At 44.3% G+C, this 17,283-nt stretch overlaps 1 protein-coding gene across 4 annotated transcripts in view; it reads right to left on the reverse strand.

The window, feature by feature from the left end:
• The window catches only part of LOC148543364 (dynein axonemal heavy chain 11-like), a 361,950-nt gene that overhangs the window by 152,957 nt on the left and 191,710 nt on the right, over positions 1-17,283 (reverse strand). For 2 of the 4 annotated variants that reach the window (XM_088472011.1, XM_088472001.1), the window contains exons 26-27: positions 13,222-13,323; positions 7,380-7,514 (exon numbers count right to left, since the gene is read on the reverse strand). In XM_088472011.1, the coding sequence (XP_088328137.1) occupies positions 7,380-7,514; positions 13,222-13,323 (237 nt within the window). Of the gene's footprint in view, positions 1-7,379; positions 7,515-11,290; positions 11,357-13,221; positions 13,324-16,337; positions 16,609-17,283 lie in introns of those variants that run through there. The other 2 variants (XM_088472021.1, XM_088472029.1) reach the window with 2 other exon arrangements.

The following is a 17,283-nucleotide window of genomic DNA, read 5'->3' on the forward strand; positions in this document are numbered from 1 at the left end:
TGTGGCCCCGCCCCTGTGTGATGTCACACGGAGGGGGCATGGCCTGCACCAGGCCCGCAAATAAATGTTATATATATGAAAATGGCCCTCGGCAGAAAAAAAGTTCCCCACCCCTGCATTAGAGAATGCTCCTGTGCATATTCTATTCTACTCAGCAACTCCTGTGCAGATTTCCATCTTGCTGCACTCCTGGCACCAGTAGCTGCTTCCATCCTAGAGGCCCTACACCTTCGGTTCCAGCCCGATATCCTCTACCATTAGTTCAATATCCTCTAGCATTGGTTCCAGTCCGATATTCTTTACCATCTGTTACAGTCTGATATAGTCCAGTCCGGTTCCTTCCCAGATGATTCAGTCGTCAGCTGCCAGTACAGGGAAACCCAAGCAGAGAGCCGCGACTTGTACGTCGGGCACAGCTAAGCCCAAACTCCCTTGCGGGGGTCCCTGGGGAAAACCACCAGCATGTTAAGAGTCCGCACCTTTGTTTAGGGTCTCATCCAATTCCCCAGTACTATCCAGCTTCCTTCAGCCTCAGACTATTTGTCATGAGCCGTTACTATATTAGACCAGCCAGTTTCCAGGCATCCACTCCAGAACCCATACCTGCCAGAGACTCAGGTCGGAATTCACAGCAAAAATCCGAACACGACAGTGACACCATTGATATTCGGCCTTCCGAGTAACCCTATGGTCACGCAGAATGGCCAAGTGTACTGAGGCGCTGGAGCCATTTTTATTGAGTACCGGATCGCAGACGCAGGCTGCCACGCCCCCAAAAATGGTCTGTCACGCTAGGCACTGGAGTACTGAAAGCAGAAATCCGAGGTTGTGGAAGGAATCGGAGGCGAGGGGCCTGAATGTATGATCTCCTCATCCACAGAGATTGGACGTTGACGAGACCTGATCAATGGTGCGGGGTCTAACCTGCCGGGAGGTGTTCACCAGTGACCCCTACCAATCGGGATATGGGTTTTGCTGCACCCGGCAAGCAGGTTGTGGTCCTTTGATCAAGTGTCCAACGCATGTGGGAATAGAGACTCACACAGACGGTGGCCCGAGGAATGTGTCTCTGGAGAAACACTATAGTGTCAGGAGATGGTACTTGAGCTACCAACAGGTTCTGATAAAGAGCACACTGTATTGCACTATTTTTCCCTGGAAGTGGCATGGAGTGTTACACGGGCAGAGGTGGATTGCCGCACTGTTGCACTGAGACGTGGCACGGAGTAGTACACAGGCAGAGGTGGAATGATGCACTGTTGCACTGAGAAGTGGCACGGAGTTGCACACAGGCAGAGGTGGAATGATGCACTGTTGCACTGAGAAGTGGCACGGAGTAGTACACAGGCAGAGGTGGAGTGCCGCACTGTTGCACCGAGAGGTGGCACGGAGTTGCACACAGGTTCGAGGTAGTCACAAGGGAACCTGGAACGAGGACACCACTAGTATACACTAGGAATGACAAACATTGTTCAGACAACTTCCTGGAGTTCTGGAGCCAGATATAAACCCATGGGTAGCAGCTAATAGGAGGACAGGGTCAGCTGACCGAGACCATGCTACCATTGGTAGAGATACTGTCACATGAGAAAGGACTGTCATGGCTGCGCCCATGACGGAAACTCCCATCTCCGAACCACAGAGCCTCCTATGGAATCCTATAGCACCTAAGGCAGAATTCTCAAAGCGTCCCCCACCGCCGCACCAGACGTCTGACTGCACGAGAAGTCAGGGGAAGCTGGCGCGGAGGTAAGTGATGGCCGATCCTAGGCTGAACCCTGACATGGTTTCACTATGTCTGCGCTTTGCCGTTTCTCCCCCAAACGCTTCCTGACTGTCAATCATACTGCTGATAACTAGTCACTGCGAGAGATGACCGTAATGTACCTTGACGCATGCGCAGTGCGACTTAGATGCAAGCGCAGTTTACCGGTAATCGACTGAGGAAATATCTGCATTCAGTCCATCTCTGAATCAGGCCCAATGTTCCAAACCTCCTTCTGGAGCAGAAGTGGAATTTCTTAGCCAATTCCATAGATGCAGATAAATTGAGTCACACCGGCGACAGCCTCCCGACCGCCGGTATCCTGAAGGTAAGTAGCGGGGTTAGGGGGAGGGTTAGACACTAGGGGGAGAGTTAGGATTAGACACTAAGGGGGGGGGGGGGGGGGAGAGGGTGCGTGGAGGGAGAGTTAGTTTTTTCGCACTAGGGGGAGGTTAGGTTTAGGCATCGGGAGGGAGGGTTAGGGGTTAGATTAAGGCTACTTACTGCTGTCGGTATTGTAACCTGGTCGGCATCATGTACCCATACCACTTAAAAGTATCATATTACTGTATATACAAAGGTAATTGTATAATTACAAGGTAAGACAGTGTCACAACAATATTTTTCTATGTGCTGGATTTATATATTTTTCTTTATACCTTTGACAAAGAGAACTGGGAAGATACAAATAAAAATATTAATTATAACACTAATTAAAGGAATTACATTTTGAACCTGCTCCTTAGGTGTCTGTTAAAAAAAGAAGTTGAAGAATGCAGAGAGTGCTTCCTAGTGCCATGTTTAACTGTACATGAATAGGACCATTATTACTTACTTGGATGTTGTCTTTATATGTTGTCTGTTATTTTTTATAAGGAGAGTGAACATAAAGCACCATCACTTTTGCATAACGAGGGAGCAATGAGCCAACAAATAACTAGCAGAATGTAACAGTGTTTCCTACCTGACACATCTATTATCAGGTTACTGTGATCTATGGCCTGACAGTGAGCACCTAGAAGGAACAGATTTGCCTTTGGAGGATGAAGTGTGACCTAGAGCTTACACCACATTCTGTACAGTATGCAAGTGTCGTGCAGAGGGTTTAGAGTAGCTGACAATCAGTTTTCCTAGACAATAGAATACTCATAGCAAAATACTATTTTAAAATGTTTTTTTTTTTATCAGTATAGAGACTGTGGGAGATATTAATGAACTAGACAAATATAGAGGTGCACTGCATGTGTATTTAGTGCATATGTGGCTGTCATATGCATACACAGGTGCATGACCGTATTATACTTTCTTGGATGTCTCCACCAGGGGCGACTGGCACATAGACTTCACCTAGACATCAAATTTGTTTTTCTTTTGTTTTTTTGACTGGTAAGAGGTGAAGTCAAACCCCTAGGACCCACTTCTGATTGGCAGCATGCTTATCTAAGCTCTAACCTCACTATACCTCTGTCTCCTCAGTGGGTCTTCTCAGTGTGATAAAGTCTCACCCTTCCTCCCCTCAGAGTGTCACAGCCTCCCCTCATTGTGTGACGGCCTACCCCTCCCTCCCCTCTGTCTGACAGCCAACACTTCCTTATCCTCAGATTTCGACAGCCTCCCTCTCCCTCCCAGTCAGTGTGTGACAGCCTACCCCTCTCTCCCCTCTGTGTGACAGCCAACACCTCCTTATCCTCAGATTTCGACAGCCTCCCTGTCCCTCCCAGTCAGGGTGTGACACCCTACCTCTCCCTCACTTCTGTGTGACAGCAGTGACAGCTTCCTCTCTTTCCTCTCAGTGTGTGACATCCTACCCATCCCTTCCCCCATGTGACAGCCACACCCTCCCTCCCCTTAATGGGTGATAGCTTTCGCTCCCTCCCCTCAGTGTGTGATAGCTTACCCCTCCTTACCTCAGTGTATTACAGCCTTTCTTCGTGGTCTCCCCCTCCCTCAGTGTGTGACAGCCTTCCTATTTGCCTCCCCCATTTTCCCCTCAGTGGGTGACAGCGCCTTAAAGGACCCCTGCGGCTCTCCCTTTCTCCCCTCAACATGTGACAGTTCTGCACCATCCAGAAGCATTTTCCATGGAAAAGGCAATTTTAAGATGCAATTCCAGTAATGGAATACATTAGCCATGAACTATACAAATATGACAGTGTATTTTGAGTCACACTCTGCTGCTCGTTCAGGTTTCAGTCCATACCGGCCCTTCTGGCATTTGTAAATGGCCAGTCTGGCCCTGCCTATGGCGCAATGTGTTACCCTAGTTAAAAATTAGACCTCAGATCTGTGGAAGAGACCCAAACACTCACCGCTCCTGTGGTCCCTTGGTTGTGTATAGTTCCCTTTTAGTTAATGTACCTTGACGTGACGTCAAATGAGGGCAGAAATGCAGTTCCATGACCTTAAAGGCCACCAACAATGGAAATTTGTACCCTTGCGGGCTCGCTCTTGCCACGCTTTGGGCAAGGTGGCACGCTCTGCTTCGCTTCGCTCACCACAGGTTACTATTCCCATTCGATGTCCACGTGAATAGTAAATGATGATGTCAAGGAACATTTACTGAAGGGGATCTTTCTGCAACCATGGGCCCTTATTGAGTCTAAGCTCCCTTACAGACAGTTCCTATACTCTGATTGGTGGAAAGCTCGAGTCAGAGCCATCCAACAATCAAGATTCTAGCAGCCATTTACAGGGGCTGTCATATCCTGTGGCAGTGTGTCTGCACGATATATGGAGGTGGTATTTTGACTGGCATCTGGGAGATGGGCAGAGGATGCTGCACAGCCGCTCTCATTTTGCTTATAACACAATTAGAGGATCCAAAAACATCCTCAGCCTGTCTCCCAGGATGTACATACATACGTTCCCAAAAAATGTAAAAGATACTGGCTCGAGGAGAAGATGCCACTTGCCCCCCTGTCTAACGCATCCTGCACAGCACACCCACTGAGAGCCGGCCATGTCCCAACACACATGGCCCTGCCCCCTTTCATACTGACTGGTCCATCCAGGGCAGCCAGTTAGGGAATAATATCACTATGTTAGTAACTGCCGCCCCAATCCTGTCCCCATCTCCCTCCACCTACCTGACCTACTGACCTGATTGTCTGGCTGTCAGCCTCCAACATGTCTTGCCGGAGAGCTCCCCGCTGCTCCGCTTGTGGGCACATTACTGCTCCTGTACAATGCCGGTACCAGGGGCATCGGCAGCAGGTACACCCGCTAAGCCATGCCTCTGCACCAGTGTGGGGGGGGGGTGGCATTTCTGGCACCCAGGGCATGTGCCCCGCTTGCACCGTACTTGTTACACCACTAGCCGACACATACCGTTTTCTGGAATGCTGCCTATTGCTGTCCCCAAACAGCAGCAGCATCAATCATGCTGCGGCTATTGGCGCACTGCGAGCGTCATAGCAGAAACAGATCTGCACATGCGCAGTACTACTCCTGCAGCATGCAGAGCTCTGCAAACATCTGAGTTGTATGGAAATATCAAATTAATGTACATCTCTGAATGTGTGTGTGTGTGTGTGTGTCGGTCAAAAGTATCTAAACACACCTCCCTGAAAATGCCACAAGAGCATGATAAAAACATTTTGTGTCTTTAGGCTAGTATATAGTAAACATTTTCACCAAGTGAAAATTACAGGAATGGGATTGAAATGCCGGCGGCTGGCCGAAGGGATTAAATCCCGACAGCGGCTGCCCGAAGGGAGGAAATCCCGTCAGCGGCACGTAAGTAACCTAACCCTCCCCTCTCCCCCCCACTAACCCTAACCCTCCCTTAGGAGTGCCTAACCCTAACCTCCCCCCCAGTGCCTAAACCTGACCTCGCCCTCCCCGCACCCTAAACCTCCCAAGGGGGTGCATAACCCTGACCTCCCCCTGGTGGCATATAACCCTAACCCCCCCCCCTTCCCCTAACCTGACCCTAACCCACCCCGGGGGTTGCCTAACCCTAAGTCCCCCCCGGGGTACCCTAAACCTAACCCTCCCCCACGCGGCTAAGAAGACGGGCGCCCCGGACTTACCTCGTTGGGCCCGTCGTCCTGGATTTCGGCGTCGGGATTATGATAGGCGTCGGTAATGAATCCCTAGTCGGCATTCTGAACGTCAGTCACATAATTACATACCAAAATTACATACCAGATAAAAATACTATGCAAAAAAAAAATTATTTATGTTGTTTTAAACAGTAGTTGATGTTACATAGGTGTCAGGCTGTATACAACAAACTAACAAAACAGCTGTCAGACTCATTACATTGCATAATTCATTTCATTTCTTCTGAAAAGTAAATGCCATTAGCCAGATAACTTCTGGATCAAAGAGGAAAATAACAAACATAAAAATGGTTTACAGACACATTCTATTCTAGTTTGTGTAAGATGCAATATAGAACTCACTTAAGACGCAATGTACTTGTGCAATCTGCAATGCAGAATTCGTTATGTCTTAACATATATATACTACCATACAGTACATGTGAAAAACTGCAGAGTCCAATAAAGAAACCACAATTGCATCATACAGTACATACAGCTGCCATCTGCTAAAATGTTTATACAGTGACATCATCAGCAACACCAGCATAATTACACAGCTGGCCCTGGCTACTTAGTCACATTTTACTTGTCTGATTTTTGCTCGCATTTAATATTTTTAAATAAGACCAGAAAGCTGTGCGTCCTGTATGATCCTGTAGATTAGGAAACAAAAAATCTGTTATATTTTCTCTCCAGCAAAGTAAAAGAGTCTACGCAAATGCTACACTCAGCCTTGCAGGGTTCCTAATACATGACAATAACTCCTGCTAGGGATTGTCTATAACCAAACCCAAGGTCATAAATAAAGCTCAGATAAATCTTGTGGCACTGCGTTTATCTACCTTTTGCCTTCCCATTTATTTGGCTATGCAATTGAAATTCAATCACATCCCGTTACAATGGAATAACACGTTGAACAGCAGTCAAGCATAGAGGAAAATTCACCAAATTAATCTTTAAATGGACATTGCTAGGATCTGAGTGATTTAGTGACTAGATTAAAATTGATGATTGAAACTGAATGAGACTGGCTGATCGTCCTTTCCACAGCTACAAAGCACACACAGGATCTCATTCCCTCAGGAGTCACAGAATTAACCTAAACCAGTGACATAAATTTGTATTTATTTAACCCGCGTGTTGCAAGAGCTGTTGACCACGCATTTCACACAGCTGTGTTCGGGTGCCAGCTAACGCATAAAGAGTTAAGGAACTGGCCCAGAGACAATATATTCACTGGCAAACTAGCCCTTAAAAGCATCATTAACATTGTTTTATTGTTATTAACACTCCATTCATTTTAATTAATCCCATTTATGGCGGATACATAATACTTAATATTCCAAAATTTATCGCTCTTGATTTAAGTTCCTCAACAAAGAAGTGCCGGAAATGTAGAAAGGTCATAAATGCATTTCTCCCATGAAAATAAATGCATGATAATGATATAATTCCTTTCAGCTCATCAGTTTCCCGGCTAAGTGCCTGTAGTATTGCCAGATCAGTAGTGTATAACAAAGAAGTACTTTCTGGAGGTTGCTTCATTAGCCTGCCCTGTAGGACCTCACCTCTAGACCTTTCACTAATCTGTTGGCCAGCTGAATAGTCTTGTTAGTTCTATTCACTTCCTCTTGACAGCGGATTTTCTCCATGGTAGCTCGTTCGAAGGAAGCTGTTAAGGCAGCCAGGTTGGTGTCTAATTCCTTTAAATGATTAAAAAAAAAAAAGCAGTCAGTTCTGATCTCACAAAGTTTATAGACAATTGAAAACCAAACTCTCTTTGCAATGTTGAATACTAATCCATCATACTAAAATCTATACTAAATATGACTAAAAACTGGAAGACACTACCATCATACTAGATAAACAGCATTGTTTGGCAAACTCAAAGCCAGCTAACAGTCCTGGTTTTTTGGATATCCATGTTTGATCACAGATGATTTAATTAGTGTCTCAGTCATTTGTATTTAACCATGTGTGCTCAAGCATATGAACATTATATTTATAGCGATTATAATTGTGAAAGGGTATCCCATCTCCGTCATGCACAATAGAAGGGGATGCTGTCAGGAAGCAAACGGTCGAAATGCCGACCGCCGGCTTTCCAACTGTCTAATCCCGGGGTCTACTGACAGGCGTCGTTAACCCGACGCCTGTCATTTCACCTACGCCAGGAGTCCGACGTCCAGCATACTGATCTAAGGTAAGCCGGGCGCGGACAGGGTTAGGTTAGGGGCTTCTGGGGGGGACTTAGGGTTAGGCACCCCCCCCCCCCGTGAGGGTTAGGCTAGAATACCTATAATAGAAGTACCCATGGTTCCCATTGCTGCGTCAGGCAGACAGGACAACATACACAAGAAGAACGTGCCTGCACCGGATCTGACTGTACAGGAGGCCGGTCTTCAGAGTAGTTGGGCTTAGATGCTAAGGCTGGGGTAATGGGAGGAGAGGAATAGCAGAATATATGAATAGGGGAGTAATGGCAACATCCAGGGGGGGAATAGTGACAATGTGTCAAACTTTGACATATCTGTTTGTGAAGTTATAAAAATAGGGATTGGGTATGGGATGCCGACACTCAGGATCCCGGCGTTCAGAATCCAGATGTCGGTAAGTATTCTAACCATCCCTCCCCGCACCCTAAACCTAACCTCCCCCCGAGTGCCTAAACTTAACCCTAACCCCACTACTAACTGTCAGGATGCCAGCGTCGGGATGCCAGCGTCGGGATTCTGACTGGTGTGGGCAGCCGGGATTTCAACTACCTCCCCACCACAGACATGTTACCATCAACACACCATATAATATACTTAAGTATGCTTGTTTCTATCTATCTACAAAAACACACATCTATCTACCTATCTATCTATCTATCTATCTATCTATCTATCTATCTATCTATCTATCTATATACCTACCTAATAAGCAAATTGTGATGTTTGGCATTGTGGATGAACCTGTTGTTAAATGAATAAATATATATATATATATACATATAATGTCTAATAATTAAACTGACACTTTTAGGGATCATTTCTTTCCCAAAGGGAATTTTCCAAGACACATTCCAAGGTCAAAAAAGGATTATTTTTAAAAAACAAATTTTAATGACACAGTATCCAACAATGGTAAAAAAAACACACGTACAAGAAATACAAATTAATTAATGCTTATGTGTCCATTTATTTTATGCCGGGGGGCAAATTCCTTTTTTCTGTAGTTCAGTGTAAACCCCGCCCTTTACAAGCACCTGTGGTATGTCATTAAACTGATTGAGCAACTACCATATTTTGGTTTGCAGTTTGGAGGCATGAATGGAGTCAGCATTAGGAGGAGGTGCTGATCCTTATAGTGCCATGTGGAGGTTTTTTGGGGTACCTCCAAGGTAATTTAGCTCTCAGCTCATACATGTACTATTATCATGCAGTACACCAATTTGTAATTATATGACCCAGAGTGGGTGCTACTATTATGTAGCAATAATTATTTTGGGGTGAGTGTTTGGGAGTGGGGCCCCCGGGGTTGTTCTGGCTGGACCTTTCTCATGGCATCACCACTTAATTCACATAGAATATTTTTTCACTTCTCTATTCGTTTGTATATTATTTATGTCATTTTAATTATTTTACATTTCATTAACACTTATTGATTTATCTTTACACATCTATTCTTTTACACTTCACTATCACCTTTTTTCCCCTTTTCGTGTGATGCCCTGGGGATGGTCCTTGGCTGGAATTTTTTGGGGTGCCTTGTTTCTCGGACGTGAACCCCTTAATGTTAGGGATGCTGGTATAGAGGAGCCTTGACGTCGGCCCAGCGCTTATTCATATATTTGCAAATGTATATAACCAATACCTCTGAATTTCTATTATCATGTAGGATTAAAGTATTTTTGATTTAGCTGCAGTGTGCTGGGGGGCAAATTCCTTTTTTCTGCATTTATGAGGGGTCAAGATACAGCAGTTTTTTTTTACCATTGTTGGATAGTGTGTCATTAAAATAATCATTTTTTGACCCTGGAATGTGTCTAAAAGGGTCAGTTTAATTATTAGACTGCATGAAGTAATACACAGTACAGGATGGTACACACTATGTTGTTTTTCTTTTCCATATCCCTCCCTAATGGTCATTTGACCGAAGAACATCTCACCAGATAAGTAGTGGATTTATCACGAGCTTTTTCACTTTCCGTGTTTGTTTTATAAAGTTTTCTAGACACTAGTAGGCGCTCCTTTTTTCACTTTATTATATATTATTTATTGGGTGCCATACCTTATCACTATTTTGGAGCAGCCACTCAATGATTTTTTGAGGAGTATCACATATGGTAATTCAATTATTTAAATATTTATTTTATGTAAATCGGAGTGTCACATTATAATCAGTGCGCCTCTTTATCCCCTACACTATATCACTATATATATATATATATATATATATATATACATACATTATTACAATTGCTCAGAGTATTCATAAACAGTAAGTAAATAGCAGCTATAGAAATGTCAATTAGCAATTGTAACAAAAGGAAACCAACTTTCAGGGTTTATTTATTTTTTTATCTTACATATTTTCCCTTACACTTTTTGCATATTAATGTGATTGAATTACAGCAAACAATAAAGGAACGATGATGCACAAATGTCTGTCATGTTAATTTATTATTTTAAACTTTCCCCTTTTCTAAACAAGGGTAAGGCGACTCTTTTTTTTCCCCCAGCTACTATGATCAAACAATGTCACATCGTTGTGGCAATTGCTGGCCATATCTGGAATACAGAACAGCGTTAATTGTGCGACGTAGCATTGCTTGTGCATGTCAATCATACGCTCTGAATTGAGAAAAATTTGCTCGGTTCATTCTGTTAAATGATGTACCCAATTAAACCTGTTAGAATTCATGATCTTCAGTCAAGGTTAAATGAAAGTAGTTACTCCTGTCAGCTAGGTGATTAAATGCTGCCTACATCAGGCACATTTATGTGCAAAATTAAAATTTTGGTATAAAGCATGAATCTTTATGCATGCCCGTTAATTATCTCGCCGTTGTTCTAGTTATTAAATACCCACTGCATATTTTTTATTCTTCATCATGAGCTTCCTTTCAAAACTTATTTTCTACTTGTACAACTGAAATTCAATATTTAAATTAATGGTAAATTGGGAGATTTCCGTGATAATGTGTTTCTGGATTTGATAGCTCTTTGAAAACTACTGAAATGCTAAATTTAAGGAAACTTTTTCTTTTGAAATGTGTTTTTTTTTTTATACCCAGTTATTTTTTATTGTCTTCATGGACTTCAAATGATAGGCTGTAAGCCAGAGGTTCCCAACCAAAAGGGCGCGTTTCAGGGGCGCGCTTCATGAAATGTAGAAGCAGTCTTGGGAAAGTACAGTAATCTGCGCTTAGTTTTGCAGATAACCTGAAAAGGTACCGGATGGGAACAGTAAAATAGCTACATCAAAAACTGACCTCATACCGCTTTCGGATGCACTCTCTTTATTTGTTTTAAGTTTTTCTTTTAAAAACTGCTCAATTTCGCATACATTTTGTCCTAAATGAATCATGAGAGAGAAGGGACATCAGGATTACAGGGATACCTTTGTGGGTTTGAATATTTTTTAATAAGCGCATCTAAAAATTTGTCTTCCTTCAGAGTAGCACATGGAAAGTGCATCCCATTCTGTTGGGAGAAAAGAGCTGTGTGACCCCCACAAAGCAAGGGACATCCATGGAAATGCACCTACACCTCAAGTTTATCATGTTTAAGAGCTCTATTCATTTTGTTAAGATGGCGAATGCTCTCGTAGACAAGCTCCAAAAATATTGTATTTTCGAAGCTTGATGAATTCTGTCTCCATACCAGTGTATGGGAACAGCGGGCCATTTCGGGAGAGAAATGAATGGTTCTAAAACTTAATTTCTACAAAAGCAGATGAAAATTTTTATTTTCAACTGCTTTTGTAAGAATTAAGTGATAATGAACGATAATGAGCCCTTTGGGAATCACTACAATAGACTAGAAAGCACATCTGTATAGCTAGTTACGCACCTGTACAATTATCGGGCCGATCAGCCGATATGAGTGCGGATTCGAGAGTGTTGGCCAATAAACGGCTTGAAACACTCAGGGAAATGGTCGTATCGGGAGGTCGCATCTTATGAGCAGTCTCATATTCAAGTGGCCCGACCACCCGATCCAGTGAAGAATGTACACACTGAGCTAGAAATAGCTCGTACACACTGATCAGATAATCGCTCAGAACATCGGAGCATTTGTCTAATCTGCCAAGTGAACAACACAGTGTGCACCAGGCTTAATACAGAGCCCTCTCAGCCAAACATAGGCGGACAGTGTGCACCAGGCTTAATACAGAGCCCTCTCAGCCAAACATAGGTGGACAGTGTGCACCATGCTTAATACAGAGCCCTATCAGCCAAACATAGGCGGACAGTGTGCACCAGGCTTAATACAGAGCCCTCTCAGCCAAACATAGGTGGACAGTGTGCTCCATGCTTAATACAGAGCCCTCTCAGCCAAACATAGGCGGACAGTGTGCACCAGGCTTAATACAGAGCCCTCTCAGCCAAACATAGGCGGACAGTGTGCACCAGGCTTAATACAGAGCCCTCTCAGCCAAACATAGGCGGACAGTGTACACCAGGCTTAATACAGAGCCCTATCAGCCAAACATAGGCGGACAGTGTGCACCAGGCTTAATACAGAGCCCTCTCAGCCACACATAGGTGGACAGTGTGCACCATGCTTAATACAGAGCCCTCTCAGCCAAACATAGGTGGACAGTGTGCACCAGGCTTAATACAGAGCCATCTCAGCCAAACATAGGCAGACAGTGTGCACCAGGCTTAATACAGAGCCCTATCAGCCAAACATAGGCGGACAGTGCGCACCAGGCTTAATACAGAGCCCTCTCAGCCAAACATAGGTGGACAGTGTGCACCAGGCTTAATACAGAGCCATCTCAGCCAAATATAGACAGACAGTGTGCACCAGGCTTAATACAGAGCCCTTTCAGGCAAACATAGGCGGACAGTGCGCACCAGGCTTAATACAGAGCCCTCTCAGCCAAACATAGGCGGGCAGTGTACACCAGGCTTAATACAGAGCCCTCTCAGCCAAACATAGGCGGGCAGTGTATGCAGTTATTCATCAATAATTCTTTTTATAGTAGAAGAAACACTTTAAAAAAAAAACATTTTTAAAAGCTATTAATTTTTAACAATTGTCAGATGTCTGCTTTTAATATATACCCAATAAATATGAAACGGTCTATTCCCTATGCTTAAGTAAGTGACATCTAATTACTTCAACATATAAAAATATCCACAAACAATACAAACAACTTATTAAAACAAGAACATTAGATATTGATGAGACGTACCTCAAGCTTCTTCCTAATGATCCCAAGTTTCTCTGCTGCGTAGACCAGGTCTGTATTGGCTTGAGATAGCGACTGGCGCTTGTAGTCCACTTCACAGTAAACCTAAAGCGATGGTACAGTTACCAAATGTCTCCTTTTTAAAACTTTACAATATCAACAAACAACACAGAGATATAACCCTGTGATCACTCGCTATATGGGGTTATGTCATCCATTCAGTATTTAATAAACAGCAGTAAGCTTAGCGCTAACAACCTCTATAGATATGATCTCTATTACCGGCAATGGGGAACCAGCAAAAGTCTTTACCGGCTTCAACAAAGCCTTGCCGAGTCTCCGCTGGGTGCAATGCGCATGCGCAGACGGCCTCCGCATTACTAAGAAGTCCGACCCAAGCATAACTAAATTATGTTAAATATCTATGGCATATTGGTAAGTTAGTTTCACTGTGATACTAAATTAAATATACCACTGCTAATAGGGATTGTTGTATAAATGGATCCCCAAGTATATAAATAATAGCTGACCAGCAGAAACTGGTCACCAAACCTATATGGGGGAGATGTACAAAGCCTTGGAGAGAGATAAAGTACCAGTCAATCAGCTCCTGTCATTTTTTAAACTGTAAAGTGACAGTTAGGAGCTGACTGGTTGGTATTTTCTCTCTTTCCACTTTCTCTCCAAGGCTTTGTACATCTACCCCTATGTTTTTTTTGTATGAAGGTTATGTCTTAGTAATTATTTAAACTACTACTGTTCATACCTTTTATCCCCCCCACACTGCTCATTGTTGCGATTTGCTCCACTGAGCAGCAGGGAACAGGGTCACAATAACACAAACCACCACAAATCACGTCATCAGGCACCTGGACTTATAAAATAATGCCTGAGTTTATGTCTGTGTCAAAGTACTCAAAAGCCACCAAATTCATTTTACCCCGCTCTATCCACATTAATAGTAATTTTCCAAGTCAGTAGGAACCTTGCCAGATTAATCATAATAATGAGAACATAGTACAAGTATTTAAACTCAACAATATTATTATGACTAATCTCTAGTTCATGTTATATTATATATATTATTATACTAGTTTACATGCTCCCGGCTCCTTTTCCCAGTGAAAGCCTCTCTGGCTATCATAGGAATAAATCATGATTTTTAAAGCAGTTGTCCATTTGCTGTTTAGATAATTAATAGGTTGACACGAAGCATAATCGCCCATGTGAATGAACCCTTACATTGACCGAAGTCTAGGAAACCTAAAGCCTTTTTACAATCCCCAATATTTTTGCTTTTCTGATTTGGGCAATAGTAACTGGTAAGCCTGGGTTGGGAATATTACACATATTGTCTAAGAGAGTTTGGGTTTTATTTATTAACATTATTTTTACTAAAATAAAGTGAAAAAGGGTGTTTTCACACCCTTTTCAGATAATTTTAGTATCACCTATAGCGCTCTATTTACTACAATCCGCATATTGAATGCAGATTGTAGTGTGATATTATCGACTGAATTCGCATTGCGAATTCAGGCAATATCAAAGGGATTTACTACAAATCTCTTGCAGGGACAGAGCTTGCGAGAAAGGTCTGTCCCTTCGAATCCCCTCTGCACACTAGACACGGTATTTTCGCAAAAGATACAGTGACAAAGTGCCCGCGCATGCGCCGACCAGCCGCCGCTGCTAACCCCCCCGGTGCTAAGCCCCACCCCCTACGATCGCGGACCCCACGGGACCCCCCTCCCTTAATAGCACTTACCTGCATGATCCGGGCCCTCCGGTGATGTCTTGCATGCCTCCGGTCAGGTGATATCCCATACTGCACTGGGACCCGATCACCTGTTGACCGGGCCGCAGTGCACTTTGGGAGACCAGCTGACCGGAGGGAGGACATCACCTGGAGCTCCGATCACCGGTCCCTGGAGTCAGGTAAGTAAAAAAGAAATTTTGACAATTTTTTTTTCTTTTTTCTTTTTACAGTAATCAGCTTGCAGTCTGTTTAGACCACACAGCTGATTACTGGGACTGACTCCCGGCTCTGCTCTCCCCCTTAGAGCGGAGTAAATCCCTGTTATATTGCCTGAATTCGCAATGCGAATTCAGTCGATAATGTCACACTACAATCTGCATTCAATATGCGGATTGTAGTAAGTAGAGCCCTTTATGAGCTCCAAATCTGTAGCTGAGAATGAGGGAGAGCGGTAACACGGGATGAAGGATGAAGGTGTCTCTCCTCGGCTGTTCAGGTCAGTTCACACAGGAATTTCATTGGTTAGAATAAAATATGACTTTCATACTTCCTTTAAAACTTTCTGCAGTTAATGAGAAAAGTGCTCTTACACAATAGCAGTTTAAAAAATTCTCACGACTAATATTAATTTTGAAAATGAAATGCAGTTATTGAGATGGTGAGCACAAGTGCCGGAGAGCACATAACCCAGGATTGTCTGCGTGCCAGCAGCACACCTGTAAGCATGATTGACCGTCTTGTTTAGAGTTGTACTGTCGGCGCGCATAAAAAGCTTTAAGTGGCAATTCAGAGTTGTTGACCTAACGGTGCCTGCATTCCTGGGTCCACATACTGCTTGTCTACATTCTAATTGTCGACAAGAGGTATGTCCCCCCAGTATGAATATAAAAGGATCAAAAAGACATTACAGGGGCAAAAAGGGAAATAAAATAAATTAGTAGAGGATTAGGACTAGCAAAACAGAATAACTCGCCACCTTACTTCTTAAATTGAGCAATGAAGGTCACACAAGCAGAGGGAAGGTTGCAAAAACACATAGGGAAATTAGGGTATGCACACATGCATTATTTTTCTCATGAAACAGTCAGATTGCTTACAGTTATCCATATGTGTGTGGCACAAATGTAAGTTTTAAAATGTTGATCTCTCAGTACTTGAAAATAATTGTATCCATAAAGCTGGATTATCTGTCCAACTGTCAAACTAGTTGGCTGATTGGAACAAAAATTTGGTAATGTATGGGAGCAAATTACATTGATATTGATCCCTGTTATTAACCATAGTCCCCCTGATTATAATAATATCTAGTACATTGTTTTTACAATTTTAATAATTACGATTGTTACTACCATACATTGGTTACCTAATATTAGTTCATCACATCAGGCCCGACGATAGGGGAGGACTAAGGGGCCCCGAGTACCGGACGGGCACAAAAGGGGCTGCGGACGGCGGTCTCTGTTTAAGCTGGCGGGCCGCGGCCGCTGGGACACATCGCATCCGCCCAGTCCCAGCTTCGAGTACCCTGCAGCCCTGCCCCGGCAGCGCTGGGATCTTCCGGGTGGCTCAGCTGCGGCACCGCCCGGGCCTGACCTTTAGGTGAGCAACGCGGAAGCGTGACATCATAGGTCACGTTGCCGCTCGTAAGTCAGGCTGCGGTGTTGAGGGGGATGGAAGTGAAAGTGGTTAGATCCCCGGATGGTAGAGAAATAGGGGCTGGGGCAGCGGATGATGATGGGTGCTGGGGACGGAAGATGGTGAAGAGGCCATAGGAAGCTGATGGGAGCTGGGGATAAAGGAAGATGAAGGGGCATAGGAAGGTGACAGGGTCTGGGGGCAGAAGATGACATGAGCTGGGGAAAGAGAAAGGTGATGGGGCTGAGGACAGAGGAAGGTAATGGGGGCAGAGGAAGGTGACATGGGCTAGGGGCAGAGGAAGGTGATGGGGGCTGGGGACAGAGAAGGTGATGGGGGCTGGGGACAGAGGAAGATGAAGGGGCAGATGAAGGTGATGGGGCTGGGGGCAGAGGAAGGTGATGGGGCTGGTGGTAGAAAGTCACATGGGCTGGGGGCAGAGGAAGGTTATGGGGGTTGGGGGCAGAAGGTGACATGGGTTGGGGGCAGAAGGTGACATGGGCTTGGGGCAGAGTAAGGTGGTGAGGGCTGGAGGAAGATAAAGGGGCAGAGGAAGGTGCTGGGTGTAGAAGGTGACACGGGCTGGGGCAGATGAAGGTGATGGGGGCTTCTGGGCTGAGGATGGTGATGGGAGGCTGAATTTGAGAAAGGTGATGAGGGACTGAGAATGGCTG

The sequence above is a fragment of the Taudactylus pleione genome, unplaced genomic scaffold, assembly GCF_031769625.1.
Source record: "Taudactylus pleione unplaced genomic scaffold, aTauple2 ptg000004l, whole genome shotgun sequence".
Taxonomy (NCBI): domain Eukaryota; kingdom Metazoa; phylum Chordata; class Amphibia; order Anura; family Myobatrachidae; genus Taudactylus; species Taudactylus pleione.